The following is an 18052-nucleotide window of genomic DNA, read 5'->3' as shown; positions in this document are numbered from 1 at the left end:
GTTCTTATGGCTCCACAGAGATGCAGAGACAGGACGATGTTATTTCAGATTCAGTTGTTGGAGCTTCAACCAAAAACCTTTACTATGGGAGAGAAAGACACAGAGACAGTTATTTGCTGTCTATATGCAAACACATTCCCAACATTATCAGTTTGTGAAGATTTCAATTGTAGGGATTTGTGTGTGTGTGTGTGTGTGTGTGTGTGTGTGTGTGTGTGTGTGTATGTGTATGTGCATGTGCACGTGGGTGTTTGTGTGTTTGTGCCTTTCGAGTGTTCTGTTTGTGTTGCATGTCGAGTGTAGGTACGGGAAAGAAGAATAGTTTGAGAATGCGATTAGTTTCATGAGGGACAATATGACTTAAAGACCTGCGTGGTGTTTTGTATTCCTGATGTCTCTTCTGTTACCTGTTCTATACGTTTGTTTGCTCACATCATCATTCAATCTGTTAGCTGGTCTTATCCACAGCGACTCACAGATCAGCATAATGCATGTCATTATACACCGAATGAATAAAATAAAGAAGCAAGGAAGGATGACAAGAAGCAGAGACTCAGCGGCTCAGTATGACATTATCAAACAGACGAACAGCCATTAAATACAAATACAATGATCAGGGACGTATGAAAGACAATATGCAATTATACACTAGCAGGTTGCGTATTGGGTGTGTGATGTTGTTGCCTGAGGAGGAATCACTTATCAAGATGATGACCTCAGTCGTGAGGTCAGATAGATGTCGCCTCAGGGCAGCTTGGATCAGGAAGTGGAAGTCAGGAGATGGACACAGCCAGAGGGTGATGGGTTGGAGGTCACACCACTTTAACTACTGCTCCTGAGATGGTGGTGACCTTTAACCTTTATCCCTCTGGTTTAATCTCTGTCTATATTGTCTCTAACTGGACTGTGTTGTTAACAGTTGTCACTACTGATCCACCGAGGGTACAGGAGGATTCAGACAGTGTTGACATGTTGTCAGCCATTGTTGACCGATGGCTATCTCCATTCTGCTCCGTGATTCAGTGGCTGTTGTGTGTTCAGCGCATCATAATTCATGACACATGGTAATTGGTGATGAGTCACTGAGAGCAGAATAATGGTTCTATCCATCACAGGTTCCAAACACCTCACTGTCCTAGTATCCCATATGTTCTTGCTGGGATGTTGTTGTTGATGCATCACCTCATCCAGCTGGGCCTATGGTGCGTCCCCCTGACTGATCGTCCTTCTCTCCCTGTGTGGATTTGCAGGTGTAAAGGTGCGTCTCACTATGGCCTGTCTGCAGACAGGAAGCGGCGTTCCCAGGAGGGTGACTGCACTGACAGCACGTCAGAACTCACCGTTGCCACCCTGCCCGGCGATGGCCCCACCTCTGCTGCTGTTGCCCTCCTATCAGACGATCCCGGCCTCGTCAACCCCGCCTTTGACCCCAGTATGGAGGACAACAGCCAATCAGGCAGCACCACCAGCCTGGCAGCCCGCAGCAGTACCAAAAAGAGTGATTGTGAGTGTGCGTACGTACGTGTTTGTGATTGTGTAGTTCTGCACCAAGTAACCTTTCTCTGATCTATAAAGCAGTGTGTGTGTGTGTGTGTGTGTATGTGTGTGCGTGTGTGCGTAAATGTGTGCGTGCTTGTGCGTATCGAACTGTTTGTCAGTGTGACTGATTGAAAAGCAATATAAAGCAGGGAGCCAGCAGAGGCTTTCTAGCCACAGTTTCATAGTCCCTCACTCACATAGATACCACCAGTAAACACTATTCAAACATACATTTTACATCATACCCACACACAGGTAAACATCCCAGAGCCCATGCTCACTGAAACACAGTATCTGTACTACTTCAAGACTTTTGACAGAAATCCTATTCTTAAATTAGCTTTTGTAGCATTGCTTCTTCACTAATATTTTATCACAGAGACAGAGACAGAGACAGAGACAGACAGAGACAGACAGACAGACAGACAGACAGACAGACAGACAGACAGACAGACAGACAGACAGACAGACAGACAGACAGACAGACAGAGAGAGAGAGAGAGAGAGAGAGAGAGAGAGAGAGAGAAAGAATGTAAAGACAGGAAGTGAGAATGGGTGGAATGAGAATTTCACACAGCCTAGTTCCATTAATACTGAATGACGTGATAGGCCCTCACCCTCCACTAATCCCACCTGTGAACCCTGGAGCCACTCACAACTGTTGTACTCACTCACATCCCCTTCTCAATGTGAACGCGCTGCCGGTGGGGACACCAAATAACGCTGCAACAGCACTTTTGGCCCGGGCCGCCGAGCAGAGCACCCACCGCCATGCAGAGCCACTGCTGCTGAACAAGCTGTCATCTCCAGAAGAGCTGGATGCTTTAAAAGAATAATGTGGCTTTCAGGAGGCCTTTGCATCTCTCTAGGCCCGCAGAACAAGGGGCGTTGCAGAGAATCACTGCCCCGCTTTCAGGGGAGCCAGGCTGGGGCTCACACTCCACTGCAGCCTGCTCTGCTCTGGTAGAGCCACACTCCCTGTCAGAATCTCAGTAGAATATAGTAGGGTCAGACTGCTGTATTTATACTGCACCAAGTTTTATCTGTTGATTACATGAAACATGACTGCTGCAGTCTATGAAGCTCATCACCCCTGCAGAGTTTATAGGCCCCCTCCATCCTGTTCATCAGCTTTGACATAATGACAAACAAATGAGTGTTTGGGGAATTCATGAAGGATTTTGATTGGATTCTCTAAAACAGATGTGTTCAAGCTGTTGTTATGGCTTTTTTAGAGGCAGAGAGAACGAGAGATCTCAGGCATCTGATTGGCTGTGGTGAGGCAGGCTCGGAGACTTGTCCAGGCATGTTCAATCACAACAGAGCTGCTCTATAAAGTGTGCCCCTGTCTCTCTGTCCCCTCAGTCCGAAACTATGACCGCACCTCGGTCAGGAGCCGCTCCTTCAGGCGGTTGAACCGTGCATTCAGTGTCCTGCGGAGGACCAAGAGCGGCACATCCGTGTCGAATGAGACCGCAGAGGAACGAGACAATGCCAGGAACGCCAGTGTGCCGCAGGAAGGTATGCGTGTGTTTGTTTGAGTGAATGGTTAATTTTTCTGAACCATATGAAATTTCTATATGCTGTGTTTTATCATTGGAGGTTGTGTTTAGTTCAGTATGACGTCAGTGGGGGTTGAGATTAGTTCAGTATGACGTCAGTGGGGGATGTGTTGAGTTCAGTAAATAATCAGTTAGGGTTGAGATTAGTTCAGTATGACGTCAGTGGGGGGTGTGTTGAGTTCAGTTTGAAGTCAGTGGGGGTTGTGTTTAGTTCAGTATGATGTCAGCGGGGGTTGTGTTTAGTTCAGTATGACGTCAGTGGGGGATGTGTTGAGTTCAGTAAATAATCAGTTAGGGTTGAGATTAGTTCAGTATGACGTCAGTGTGGTTGTGCTTAGTCAAGTATGAAGTCAGTGGGGGTTGTGTATTGTTCAGTATGATGTCACTGGGGGTTGTGTTCAGTTCAGTATGACGTCACTGGGGGTTGAGATTAGTTCAGTATGACGTCAGTGTGGTTGTGCTTAGTCAAGTTTTAAATCAGTGAGGGTTGTGTATTGTTCAGTATGATGTCCGTGGGGGTTGTGTTTATTTCAGTATGATGTCAGTGGGGGTTGTGTTTCGTTCAGTATGATGTCAGTGGGGTTGTGTTCAGTTCAGTATGACGTCAGTGTGGTTGTGCTTAGTCAAGTATGAAGTCAGTGGGGGTTGTGTATTGTTCAGTATGATGTCACTGGGGGTCGTGTTCAGTTCAGTATGACGTCACTGGGGGTTGTGTTCAGTTCAGTATGACGTCAGTGTGGTTGTGCTTAGTCAAGTATGAAGTCAGTGGGGGTTGTGTATTGTTCAGTATGATGTCACTGGGGGTTGTGTATTGTTCAGTATGATGTCACTGGGGGTTGTGTTCAGTTCAGTATGACGTCAGTGTGGTTGTGCTTAGTCAAGTATGAAGTCAGTGGGGGTTGTGTATTGTTCAGTATGACGTCACTGGGGGTTGTGTTCAGTTCAGTATGACGTCAGTAGGGTTGTGCTTAGTCAAGTTTTAAATCAGTGAGGGTTGTGTATTGTTCAGTATGATGTCCGTGGGGGTTGTGTTTATTTCAGTATGATGTCCGTGGGGGTTGTGTTTAGTTCAGTATGATGTCAGTGGGGGTTGTGTTTAGTTCAGTATGATGTCAGTGGGGGTTGTGTTTAGTTCAGTGTGAAGTCAGTGGGGGTTGTGTTTATTTCAGTATGATGTCAGCGGGGTTGTGTTTAGTTCAGTATGATGTCAGTGGGGGTTGTGTTTAGTTCAGTATGATGTCAGTGGGGGTTGTGTTTAGTTCAGTATGATGTCAGTGGGGTTGTGTTTAGTTCAGTGTGAAGTCAGTGGGGGTTGTGTTTAGTTCAGTAGGAAGTCAGTGGGGGTTGTGTTTAGTTCAGTATGATGTCAGTGGGGGTTGTGTTTAGTTCAGTAGGAAGTCAGTGGGGTTGTGTTTAGTTCAGTATGATGTCAGTGGGGGTTGTGTTTAGTTCAGTATGATGTCAGTGGGGTTGTGTTTAGGTCAGTGTGATGTCAATGGGGGTTATGATTAGTTCAGTATGATGTCAGTGGGGGTTATGTTTAGTTCAGTTTGAAGTCAGTGAGGGTTGTGTTTAGTTCAGTATGACGTCAGTGGGGGTTGTGTTTAGTTTAGGATGACGTCAGCAGGGGTTGTGTTTAATTCAGTTTGAAGTCAGTGGGGGTTGTGTTTTGTTCAGTATGATGTCAGCGGGGGTTGTGTTTAGTTCAGTGTGATGTCAGTGGGGGTTGTGTTTAGTTTAGGATGACGTCAGCAGGGGTTGTGTTTAATTCAGTTTGAAGTCAGTGGGGGTTGTGTTTTGTTCAGTATGATGTCACTGGGGGTTGTGTTCAGTTCAGTATGACGTCACTGGGGGTTGTGTTCAGTTCAGTATGACGTCAGTGTGGTTGTGCTTAGTCAAGTATGAAGTCAGTGGGGGTTGTGTATTGTTCAGTATGACGTCACTGGGGGTTGTGTTCAGTTCAGTATGACGTCAGTAGGGTTATGCTTAGTCAAGTATTAAATCAGTGAGGGTTGTGTATTGTTCAGTATGAAGTCAGTGGGGTTGTGTTTAGTTTAGTACAAAGTCAGTGGAATTGTGTTAAGTTCAGTATGATGTCAGTGGGGTTGTGTTTAGTTCAGTATGACGTCAGTGGGGTTGTGTTTAGTTCCGTATGATGTCAGTGGGGTTGTGTTTAGTTCAATATGATGTCAGTGGGGTTGTGTTTAGTTCAGTGTGAAGTCAGTGGGGGTTGTGTTTATTTCAGTATGATGTCAGTGGGGTTGTGTTTAGGTCAGTGTGATGTCAGTCGGGTTGTGTTTAGGTCAGTGTGATGTCAGTGGGGGTTGTGTTGAGTTCAGTATGATGTCAGTGAGAGTTGAATTTAGTTCGGTATGTTGTCTGTGAGGAAATGTGTTGAGTTCAGTGTGACGTCAGTGGGGGTTGTGTTGAGTTCAGTGGGGGTTTTACTTAGTCAAGTATGAAGTCAGTTGGGGTTGTGTTTAGTTCAGTATGAAGTCTGTGAGGGTTGTGTTCAGTTCAGTATGACGTAAGTGGGGGTTGTGCTCAGTTCAGTATGATGTCAGTGGGGTTGTGTTTAGGTCAGTGTGATGTCAGTCGGGGTTATGATTAGTTCAGTATGATGTCAGTGGGGTTGTGTTTAGTTCAGGATGATGTCAGTGGGGGTTATGTTTAGTTCAGTATGATGTCAGTGGGGTTGTGTTTAGTTCAGTGTGAAGTCAGTGGGGGTTGTGTTTAGTTCAGTATGATGTCAGTGGGGTTGTGTTTAGTTTATTATGACATCAGTGTGGGTTGTGTTTATTTCAGTATGATGTCAGTGGGGTTGTGTTTCGTTCAGTATGACGTTAGCGGTGGTTGTGTTCAGTTCAGTATGTTGTCAGTGAGGAAATGTGTTGAGTTCAGTGTGACGTCAGTGGGGGTTGTGTTTAGGTCTGTATGATGTCAGTGACGTCAGTGGGGGTTGTGTTTTGTTCAGTATGATGTCTTTGGGGGTTGTGCTTAGTTCAGTATGAAGTCAGTTGGGGTTGTGTTTAGTTCAGTACGAAGTCAGTTGGTTTGTGTTTAGTTCAGTGTGAGGTCAGTGGGGGTTGTATTTAGTTCAGTTTAATTCATTGGGGGCTGTGTTGAGTTCAGTATGAAGTCTGTGAGGGTTGTGTTCAGTTCAGAATGACGTCAGTGGGGTTGTGTTTAGTTTAGTACAAAGTCAGTGGAATTGTGTTAAGTTCAGTATGACGTAAGTGGGGGTTGTGCTCAGTTCAGTATGATGTCAGTGGGGTTGTGTTTAGGTCAGTGTGATGTCAGTCGGGGTTATGATTAGTTCAGTATGATGTCAGTGGGGTTGTGTTTAGTTCAGGATGATGTCAGTGGGGGTTATGTTTAGTTCAGTATGATGTCAGTGGGGTTGTGTTTAGTTCAGTGTGAAGTCAGTGGGGGTTGTGTTTAGTTCAGTATGATGTCAGTGGGGTTGTGTTTAGTTTAGTATGACGTCAGTGTGGGTTGTGTTTATTTCAGTATGATGTCAGTGGGGTTGTGTTTCGTTCAGTATGACGTTAGCGGTGGTTGTGTTCAGTATGTTGTCAGTGAGGAAATGTGTTGAGTTCAGTGTGACGTCAGTGGGGGTTGTGTTTAGGTCTGTATGATGTCAGTGACGTCAGTGGGGGTTGTGTTTTGTTCAGTATGATGTCTTTGGGGGTTGTGCTTAGTTCAGTGTGATGTCAGTGGGGGTTGTGTTTAGGTCTGTATGATGTCAGTGACGTCAGTGGGGGTTGTGTTTTGTTCAGTATGATGTCTTTGGGGGTTGTGCTTAGTTCAGTGTGATGTCAGTGGGGGTTGTGTTTAGTTCAGTATGATGTCAGTGGGGTTGTGTTTCGTTCAGTATGACGTTAGCGGTGGTTGTGTTCAGTTCAGTATGTTGTCAGTGAGGAAATGTGTTGAGTTCAGTGTGACGTCAGTGGGGGTTGTGTTTTGTTCAGTATGATGTCTTTGGGGGTTGTGCTTAGTTCAGTATGAAGTCAGTTGGGGTTGTGTTTAGTTCAGTACGAAGTCAGTTGGTTTGTGTTTAGTTCAGTGTGAGGTCAGTGGGGGTTGTATTTAGTTCAGTTTAATTCATTGGGGGCTGTGTTGAGTTCAGTATGAAGTCTGTGAGGGTTGTGTTCAGTTCAGAATGACGTCAGCGGGGTTGTGTTTAGTTTAGTACAAAGTCAGTGGAATTGTGTTAAGTTCAGTGTGATGTCAGTCGGGGTTATGATTAGTTCAGTATGATGTCAGTGGGGTTTTGTTTAGGTCAGTGTGATGTCAATGGGGGTTATGATTAGTTCAGTATGATGTCAGTGGGGGTTATGTTTAGTTCAGTTTGAAGTCAGTTGGGGTTGTGTTTAGTTCAGTGTGAAGTCAGTGGGGGTTGTGTTTAGTTCAGTATGATGTCAGTGTGAGTCAGGGGGTTGTGTTTAGTTCAGTGTGAAGTCAGTGGGGGTTGTGTTTAGTTCAGTATGATGTCAATGGGGGTTGTTTGTAGTTCAGTATTACGTTAGCGGTGGTTGTGTTCAGTTCAGTATGTTGTCAGTGAGGAAATGTGTTGAGTTCAGTGTGACGTCAGTGGGGGTTGTGTTTAGGTCTGTATGATGTCAGTGACGTCAGTGGGGGTTGTGTTTTGTTCAGTATGATGTCTTTGGGGGTTGTGCTTAGTTCAGTATGACGTCCGTGGGGGTTGTTTAGTTCAATATGATGTCAGTTGGGGTTGTGTTTATGTCAGTGTGATGTCAGTGGGGGTTATGATTAGTTCAGTATGATGTCAGTGGGGATTATGTTTAGTTCAATATGACGTTAACGGGGGTTGTGTTTAGTTCTGTGTGAAATCAGTGGGGGCTGTGTTCAGTTCCGTTTGAAGTCAGTGGGGGTTATGTTTAGTTCAATATGACGTTAACGGGGGTTGTGTTTAGTTCTGTGTGAAATCAGTGGGGGTTGTGTTCAGTTCCGTATGATGTCAGTGCTCTTTATGCTGTGTCTGCAGTTTTTGTGATTCCCTGTAGAGGTTTTAGGTGTGCGTGTGTGTTTGAGCTCAGTGCATTTTTGTGTCTATGTGCATGCCTGTGCTTGCATTGATTTGTGTTTATGTAAATGTCTGCCTGTGTTAGTTTTTTGTGCATGTATTTGTGAGCAGATCCTTTGGCTCTGTGCTGAGGTGACACTGCTGATATCCCCCAGCGTAACTTCAGCAACATATGTTCCTTTCATTATTCAGCTGCACATTGCATAAGAGTCCACTGGTCCCTCAGAACAAAACAGAACAGAAGAGAGTGATCAGATGGGAGATTGGCTGCCTGTGGACTAGGTTGGAGGAGAGAGAGGGACCTCCAGGGGACAGGGACAGAGAGCTGCTGGTCCCTCTGATACCTCCTCACCTGCTATTAGCCCATGGGTCTAATAGCAGGCCTGTGATGGAATACATGATTTGTAGAGGGACACTGTGTTACTGTGTTTATTGCAGAGGGATACATAATCTATTGCAGAGGGATACAGAATCTATTTCAGACACATACAGAATCTATTTCAGACACATACATAATCTATTTCAGACACATACAGAAACTATTTCAGAGGCATACAGGATCTATTTCAGAGGCATACAGGATCTATTTCAGAGGCATACAGGATCTATTTCAGAGGCATACAGGATCTATTTCAGAGGCATACAGGATCTATTTCAGAGGCATACAGGATCTATTTCAGAGGCATACAGGATCTATTTCAGAGGCATACAGGAACTATTTCAGAGGCATACAGGAACTATTTCAGAGGCATACAGAAACTATTTCAGACACATACATAATCTATTTCAGACACATACAGAATCTATTGCAGAGGGATACAGAATCTATTTCAAAGGCATACAGAAACTATTTCAGACACATACAGAATCTATTTCAAAGGCATACATAATCTATTTCAGAGGCATACAGAAACTATTTCAGAGGCATACTGGATCTATTTCAGAGGCATACAGGATCTATTTCAGAGGCATACAGAAACTATTTCAGAGGCATACAGAATCTATTTCAGAGGCATACAGGATCTATTTCAGAGGCATACAGGATCTATTTCAGAGGCATACAGGATCTATTTCAGAGGCATACAGGATCTATTTCAGAGGCATACAGGATCTATTTCAGAGGCATACCGGATCTATTTCAGAGGCATACAGTATCTATTTCAGAGGCATACAGGATCTATTTCAGAGGCATACAGAAACTATTTCAGAGGCATACAGAAAATATTTCAGAGGCATACAGGATCTATTTCAGAGGCATACAGAAACTATTTCAGAGGCATACAGAAACTATTTCAGAGGCATACAGAAACTATTTCAGAGGCATACAGAAACTATTTCAGAGGCATACAGGATCTATTTCAGAGGCATACAGAAACTATTTCAGAGGCATACAGAAACTATTTCAGAGGCATACAGAAACTATTTCAGAGGCATACAGAAACTATTTCAGAGGCATACAGGATCTATTTCAGAGGGATGCAGTATACAGGACGACCATGGAGAATGAGAGGGATGGAAGGAGTCATGAAGAGTAGGATGAGTAGTGGAGGATGAGCCATAATGGTTATGATGATGGTGATGATGATAGATAGAGAGAGAGAGAGTACGGTGTGGGATACAGAGGGGGGATGAGAGGGAAAGAGAGAAGTTATATAACAACAACAGGTCTGTGTGTTAATGTGATCTTCTCCCTGGAAGCAATGAAGAGAAAAAATTGACTTTGGAAGGGAGAAACGGCAGCGCGATTAGAACTAGGGACTGGGGCTATGGAACAAGCGAGATAGGGGGAGAGAGTTGGCCAGAGAGAAAGAAAGAGAGAATGAGCAGGGAGGGAGAGATTGAGAGATACAGCCTTCAGAAAGTGTTCATGCACCTTGACTTATTCCACATTTTGTTGTGTTACAACCTGAATTCAAAATTGATTCAATATTTGTGTTTATCTCAACTATCTGCCCACAATACCCCATAATGACAATGTGAAAACATGCTTTTAGAAATGTTTGTCAATGTATTGAAAATGAAATACAGAAATATCTAACTTACATAGGTATTCGCACCCCTGAGTCAATAGTTTGTGGGAGCAACCTTTGGCAGCAAGAGTTTTTCTGGGTATGTCTCTAAGAGCTTTTCACACCTGAATTTGCAACATTTGCCCATTATTCTTTTCAAAATTCTTCAAGCTCTGTCAACTTGGTTGTTTCTCATTGCTAGACAACCAGTTTACAGTTTTGATTTAAGTCAAGACTGTAACTCGGCCACTCAGGAATATTTACTGTCCTCTTGATAAGCAACTCCAGTGTAGATGTGGTCGTCTGTTTAAGGTTATTCTCCTGCTGAAAGGTGAATTCATCTTCCAGTGTCTGGTGGATAACAGACTGAACCAAGTTTTTCTCTAGAATTTTTCCTGTGCTTAACTACAGTCCGCTTTTTTTTTATCTTGAAAAACTCCCAAGTCCTTCATTTCTAGCGCAGGCGTTCCGCTAGGGGAACTCCTCGACAACATTCTGTTGAAAAGGCAGTGCGTGAAATTCAAAAATATTTTTTTGAAATATGTAACTTTCATACATTAACAAGTCCAATACAGCAAATGAAAGATAAATATCTTGTTAATCTACCCATCGTGTCCGATTTTAAAAATGCTTTACAGCGAAAGCACAACATATGATTATGTTAGGTCAGAGTCAAGTCAAAAAACACAGCCATTTTCAGCCAAAGAAAGGAGTCAAAAATAGCAGAAATATAGATAAAATGTATCACTAACCTTAGATGATGTTCATCAGAAGACACTCATAGGACATCATGTTACACAATACATGTATGTTTTGTTCGATAATGTGCATATTTATATCCAGAAATCTCAGTTTACATTGGCGCCTTACGTGCAGTTATGTTTTGATTCCAAAACATCCGGTGATTTTTGCAGAAATACTCATAATAAACATTGACAAAAGATCCAACTGTTAATCACAGAATTAAAGATAGACTTCTCCTTAACGCATCCGCTGTGTCAGATTTCAAAAAAACTTTACGGAAAAAGCATAATCTGAGAACGGCACTCAGAGCCCAATCCAGCCAGAGAAATATCCGCCATTTTGGAGTCAACAGAAGTTAGAAATAACACCATAAATATTCACTTACCTTTGATGATCTTCATCAGAAGGTACTCCCAGGAAACACAGTTCGACAATAAATTACTGATTTGTTCCATAAAGTTCCATAAAGTCCATCATTTATGGCCAAACAGCAACTTGTTGTTAGCGTGTTCAGCCCACTAATTACACTCAAAAAGTTCTGTTACAGGTCGTAGAAACAAGTTAAACGATGTATGGAATCAATCGTTAGGATGTTTTTAACATAAAACATCAATAATGTTCCAACCGGAGAACTCCTATGTCTGAAGAAAAGGACTGGAACGAGAGGTAACTCTGTCAGGAGCGCGCATCACAAGCCTGAGATACTCTACCTGACCACTTACTCAAATAGGTCTCATGAGCCCCTCCTTTATAGTAGAATCCTCATTCAAGTTTTTAAAGACGGTTGACATCTAGTGGAAGCCGTAGGAAGTGCAACTTTATCCATATCCCACTGTGTATTCGGGTAGGCCAAGCTTTGAAAAACTACAAACGTCAGATGTCCCACTTCCTGGTTGGATTTTTCTCAGGTTTTCGCCTGCCATATAAGTTCTGTTATACTTACAGAACAGACATCATTCAAACAGTTTTAGAAATTTCAGAGTGTTTTCTATCCAATACTAATAATAATATGCATATATGGGACAGAGTAGGAGGCAGTTCACTCTGGGCACGCTATTCATCCAAAAGTGAAAATGCTGCCCCCTATCACAAAAAGGTTAACAAGTATACCCATAACATGATGCAGCCACCACTATGCTTGAAAATATGGAGAGTGGTATTGTATTGTATTTGCCCCAAACACAACACTTTGTATTCAGGACAAAAACTTTTCCAAATTTTTTGCAATATTACTTTAGTGGCTTGTTGCAAACAGGATGCATGTTTAAGAATATTTGTATTCTGTACAGGCTTCCTTCTTTTCACTCTGTCAATTGGGTTAGTATTGTGGAGTAACTACAATGTTGTTGATCCACCCTCAATTTTCTCCTATCACAGCCATTAAACTCTGTAACTGTTTGGCTTTATGGTGAAATCCCTGAGCGGTTTCCTTCCTCTCCAGCAACTGAGTTAGGAAGGACACCTGTATCTTTGTAGTGACTGGGTGTATTGATACACATTCCAAATTGTAATTAATAACTTCACCATGCTCAAAGGGATATTCAATGCTTGCTTTTTTTACCCACCTACCAATAGGTGCCGTTCTTTTCAAGGCATTGGAAAACCTCCTTGGTCTTTGTGGTTGAATCTGTGTTTGAAATTACCTGCTGGACTAAGGGACCTCACAGATCATTTTATGTGTAGGGTACAGAGATGAAGCAGTCATTCAAAAATCATGTCAAACACTACTATTGCACACAGAGTCCATGCAATTTATTATGTGACTTGTTTAACACATTTTTTCTCCTCTTTGGGCATGCCATAACAAAGGGGTTGAATACTTATTGACTTGAATTTGCAAAAAAAATGTGAAAAACATCATTCCACTTTGACATTATGGGGTATTGTGTGTAAGCCAGTGACATTTCTGAAGGCACTGTAGAACGGTTGATAGATGTAGAGCACAAGGCAGTTCACAGAATTGTCCAGTTAAAGACATTTTGCCCATTTTACATTACTAATGTAGCTAACATTAGATGTAGCTAACCTTGCCTCGATTCGGCAGTCTTATCCAGATCATCATGACATTTGTAGTTCTTTTATGACAGCCACATTAGCAGCTAATTAAAATGTCATTTTGTGGGGGTAAATACAGGCAAATATAACGATAAAAGTAATCTTGTCCTTGAGAGATTTACACGGTTATGAAAACGTCACGCCAGGGTAAGCTTTCTTCTAATGTGTCAAACTTATTCCACGGAGGGAAGTTTTCTGTGTCTGCGAGGTTTCCCCTCTCCTCTGTACTTGATTGATTAATTAAGGTCACCTGGTTGTCTAGGTCTTAATTTAAAGGAAAAAAATCAAACCAGCAGACACTAGGCCCTCTATGGAATGTGTTTGACACCCCTGTTTTAATGCCTCTTAAAGAGAAGGTAAGTGAAAGTAATCAGATTACTTTACTGAGTTTGTGCGATTATTAAAAAATAGCACAAAGAAGAAGATATAAGGATAATTTACACTGAACAAAAATATGAACTCAACATGTAAAGTGTTGGTCCCATGTTTCATGAGCTGAAATTTAAAAAAATCCCATAAATGTTCCATACACTGTCAGATTTTGTGCACAAATTTGTTTACACCCCTTTTAGTGAGCATTTCTACTTTGGCAAGAAAATCCATCCACCTGACAGGTGTGGCATATCAAGAAGCTGATTAAACTGCATGATCATTACACAGGTGCACCTGTGAGTTGAGGTGCAAAGAAAAAGCCATATCTCAGACTGGCCAATAAAAAGAAAAGATTAAGATGGGCAAAAGAACACAGACACTGGACAGAGAAGCTCTGCCTAGAAGGCCAGCATCCCGGAGTCGCCCTCTTCACTGTTGACGTTGAGACTGATGTTCTGCGGGTACTATTTAATGAAGCTGCCAGTTGAGGACTTGTGAGGTGTCTGTTTCTCAAACTAGACACTCTAATGTACTTGTCCTCTTGCTCAGTTGTGCATCGGGGCCTACCACTCCTCTTTCTATTCTGGTTAGAGCCAGTTTGCACTGTTCTGTGAAGGGAGTAGTACACAGCGTTGTATGAGATCTTCAGTTTCTTTGCAATTCCTCGCATGGAAAAGCCTTAATTTCTCAGAACAAGAATAGACTGACGAGTTTCAGAAGAAAGTTCTTTGTTTCTGGCCATTTTGAGCCTGTAATCGAACCCACAAATGCTGATGCTCCAGATACTCAACTTGTCTAAAGAAGGCCAGTTTTATGGCTTCTTTAATCAGGACAACAGTTTTAAGATGTGCTAACATAATTGCAAAAGGGTTTTCTAATCATCAATTATCCTTTTAAAATTATAAACTTTGATTAGCTAACACAACGTGCCATTGGAACACAGGAGTGATGGTTGCTGATAATGGGTCTATGTAGATATTCCTTTAAAAATCTGCCGTTTCCAGCTACAATAGTCATTTACAACATTAACAATGTCTACACTGTATTTCTGATCAATTTGATATTATTTTAATGGACAGAAAATGAGCTTTTCTTTCAAAAACAAGGACATTTCTAGGTGACCCCAATTTTTTGAACGGTAGTGTGTACAGTATGAGGCTGTGGTTGTGTATTTGTGGGAACTTTATATCCCAGTTCTCTGTCAGTACAGTCAGTGTGTATCTGTGTGTGATTTTATCTCCACCCAAGCAATAACCTTGTGGAAAAGTCAATGTCAGGTTTTTCCCAAGCATACTTGGTACATATAGATATATGTGACTAATGATACAAACATATGGAAGGATGATCAGCCAAGTGGATTTTCCCCTTAGGCTTGTACAAGCTTGTTTTGCTAACCTGGGGGAGTAGAGACAGCTGCTTCAACGCTAAATCTCTCTACGCGGCCTCTCTGGCTTCCTCCCTCTGTCTATTTCTAGCTCCCTCTATCTGTTTCATTTGCTTTCTCCTTGGCCTTGCATTCTGCCTCTGTGAGAGTTCCTTTTCATCATAGAAATCAGAGTAACACACAACTTCTCTCCCTCCCTCATTCTCTCACACTCTATTTTTCTCTCCTCTCTCTCTCACTCCCTCTCTCCCTCATTATCTCTCACTATCTATCTCTCTCTCTCTCTCTCTCTCTCTCTCTCTCTCTCTCTCTCTCTCTCTCTCTCTATATATATATATATATATATATATATATATATATATATATATATATATATTATACAGACAAAGCTGCCATTAAGGCAAAGGGTGGCTACTTCAAAGAATCTCAAATTTAAAATATATTTTTATTTGTTTAACCTTTTTTTGGTTACTACATGATTCCATATGTGTTATTTCATAGATTTGATTTAAAAAATAATAAAGAAAAACCCTGGAATGAGTTGATGTGTCCAAACTTTTGACTGGTACTGTATGTTTCCCTCCTTCACTCTCAGTGCTGGCTCTACCCCAGCTCCATCACCTGATCCCTGATGGTGAGATCACCAGTATTAAGATCAACCGTGAGCCCTCTGAGCCCCTGGCCATAAGCATCGTGGGGGGCAATGAGACCCCCCTGGTGCGTATCCTCATCCAGGACATCTACAGGGAGGGGGTAATCGCCCGGGACGGACGCCTGCTGCCCGGAGACATGATCATCAAGGTCAGTTTTTGTTCAAAGTAAGGTGGAGTACTATTCGCCATGTATGTGACTGAGGGGCGGCAGGTAGCCTAGTGGTGAAGAATGTTGGGCCAGTAACTGGAAGATCGCTGGTTCGAATCCATGAGCTGGCAAGGTGGAAAAATGTGCCGTTCCGCAGCTCTTTGATTCAGAGGGGTTGGGTTAAATGTGGAAGACATATTTTGGTCAAATGCATTCAGTTGTGCAACTGACTAGGCATCCCCTTTCCCTGTATGTGTTGTGTATTTGAATTTCTCATCACAGCATATAATCTGAGACTTAACTCCACCTCTCCCTCTCATCTTCAGGTGAATGGCATAGACATCAGCAATGTGCCCCACTGCTACGCCCTGGCCACACTCAAACAGCCTTGCCAGCTGCTGCGACTCACAGTGCTGAGAGAGCAGCGCCACCGTTACCGCTCACACTCGGGGCACCACGGGCACCCCCACGACGCAGCCGGGGGCTACCCGGCTCATGGCCTCCCCCATGGCCAGCCCTTGAGGGACGACAGCATCCACGTGGTCCTGGCTAAGAGCACCCCAGAGGAGCAGCTGGGCATCAAGCTGGTGAGACGACCAGAGGAACATGGAGTTTTTATCTTCCACCTGCTGGAGGGCGGCCTGGCGGAACACGACGGGCAGCTCAGCGTCAACGACCGCATCCTCGCCATCAACGGACACGACCTGCACTACGGAGCGCCAGAACATGCCGCTTTACTCATCCAGGTAAGTCTGCAGGGTTTAGAGGTTAGGGAGCATTAGTTGGTTGTGGTTTACAATGGTTGGTAATGGTATGTATTTCTTGTCTCTGGGTCCTGTGATATTATGGCTAATAGTGGTGTGTAGTTCTGGTTAATTGCACTCTGTTGGCTGGCTTTGTCCCTGTCCATTGAGGTTAATTGTGGTTAATTGTTGTGTGTCTGTGGTTGACTGGGCGCTGCTCTACTGCTTGGCTGAGACTCTGCTTCCTGGTGGATGCTGGGTAATTGCGGTGGTGTGTTTCTGGTTGACTGTGGGATGTAGATGTAGCTGTGCTCTCTGGGTTTTTGTCTGAGGAGACTGGTTTGCTCTTGGGGTACTCTGAGGACCCAACATGGCACACAGCAGACTGTTGTTGTCAGAGATTAAGAACTGGCTGGAAACCGATTAAATTAGTCAAATTAAGGCGCTAACGAGCTGGACTGGGTAATTTAGGAGGTAGCTCTGCGGCACAGAGAGCACAGGCACTCTCAAATGAGCAACACGGGAGGGCGAGCTGTGTGTGTGTACTCACAAATGCGTGTGAGTGTGTGTGTGTGTGTGTGTGTGTGAGAGTGTGCATGTTCATCCGAGTGAATGAGGGAGTGAGTCACTGTGTGAGTGGGTGGACATACAGCCTGAAAAAGAGACAAAAGAGAGTAATAAAGTGCATGAAAAAGAGACAAAAGAGAGTAATAAAGTGCATGAAAAAGAGTCAAAAGAGAGTAATAAAGTGCATGAAAAAGAAAGTTAGAGGAAAGGTTGTAGAGAGGTGAGAAATACAGATTGTTAGAAAAATAAGTTTAAAGGTGAGTTTTTGAGTTGAAATTGAATAAGTCATAGTGAGAAGGTGAGGGCAGCAGAAAGACTGCAGTATTATGAGAGAAGAGAAAATGTGGGTGAGAGTGACACTAAACAGGCTGCTTCCTGAAGCAAGTAAAAGGGTGCAATTGAAATGTGTGTGAGAGTGACACTAAACAGGCTGCTTCCTGAAGCAAGTAAAAGGGTGCAATTGAAATGTGTGTGAGAGTGTTTTGTACACCACACATGTTTATTATTTGTGTTAAACCTCTCAGGGGTAATAAATGTGTAACATATTTTACTGCCTGGCCAAGCTCTGTGTGGGTGATTTCTACCCCCTTGAGCTGTCTTAGGGGGTTGGTAGGAGGAGGAGGAAAATGTCCACAGGTTTAACTCAGGGCATTTCTATGTATGAGCACCAACATGTGAAGCTCATAGGATTATATCAAATTGGGTGTCAAGTGAAAGCTAAGGGAGAAATTAGGGCATCGATACATACAATTCCAACTGACAAAATATGCATAAGTAAAGGCTTGGATTTCTGAATAGACAGATGGAAACGGGGTCTTAGAAAACATCTACCAGAAATGAATGCAATTCATGATGTAATTCCATAACTGGGTGTAAGCCCACTTCACTTACTGTCGTAAAATAACAAAACTATTTTTTTTTTTCAAACTCAAGGTGCCATGTCATACAGTAGCTTACAACACATTATTTCTGCAGATGTGGTCACATAAAAACCTAAGGGAGATTTTACCATAAATCTGTTACCAAAATTTGCTTCTACACAGTTCTTCCACGAAATAAATGTTTGTAAATGTTAATCTGAATTGTTAAAAATTAGTCCTTGTGCATGGAGTTGTATGGTTTCTTAAACTTTGAAATCAATGCTTTTTGGCATTGATTTTAAAGTGAAAGAAATTAGTCAAAGCGTTCCATTAGCATGGAATTGCCGCTCATACTCTACCCTCAATACA

General features: G+C 42.9%; 1 protein-coding gene across 5 annotated transcripts in view; it reads left to right on the top strand.

The window, feature by feature from the left end:
• The window catches only part of LOC115108531 (E3 ubiquitin-protein ligase LNX-like), an 86423-nt gene that overhangs the window by 49432 nt on the left and 18939 nt on the right, over window positions 1-18052 (top strand). For 4 of the 5 annotated variants that reach the window (XM_029632994.2, XM_029632993.2, XM_029632992.2 and 1 more), the window contains 4 exons: window positions 1251-1510; window positions 2905-3060; window positions 15308-15513; window positions 15840-16259. In XM_029632994.2, coding sequence (XP_029488854.2) covers window positions 1251-1510; window positions 2905-3060; window positions 15308-15513; window positions 15840-16259 — 1042 coding nt within the window. The remainder of the gene's footprint in view (window positions 1-1250; window positions 1511-2904; window positions 3061-15307; window positions 15514-15839; window positions 16260-18052) is intronic. The other variant, XM_029632995.2, reaches the window with a different exon arrangement.

Source organism: Oncorhynchus nerka, linkage group LG24 (genome assembly GCF_034236695.1).
Source record: "Oncorhynchus nerka isolate Pitt River linkage group LG24, Oner_Uvic_2.0, whole genome shotgun sequence".
Lineage (NCBI taxonomy): Eukaryota > Metazoa > Chordata > Actinopteri > Salmoniformes > Salmonidae > Oncorhynchus > Oncorhynchus nerka.
Note: the sequence above shows the minus strand (reverse complement) of the source record. Positions and strands in the feature narration are given on the sequence as shown.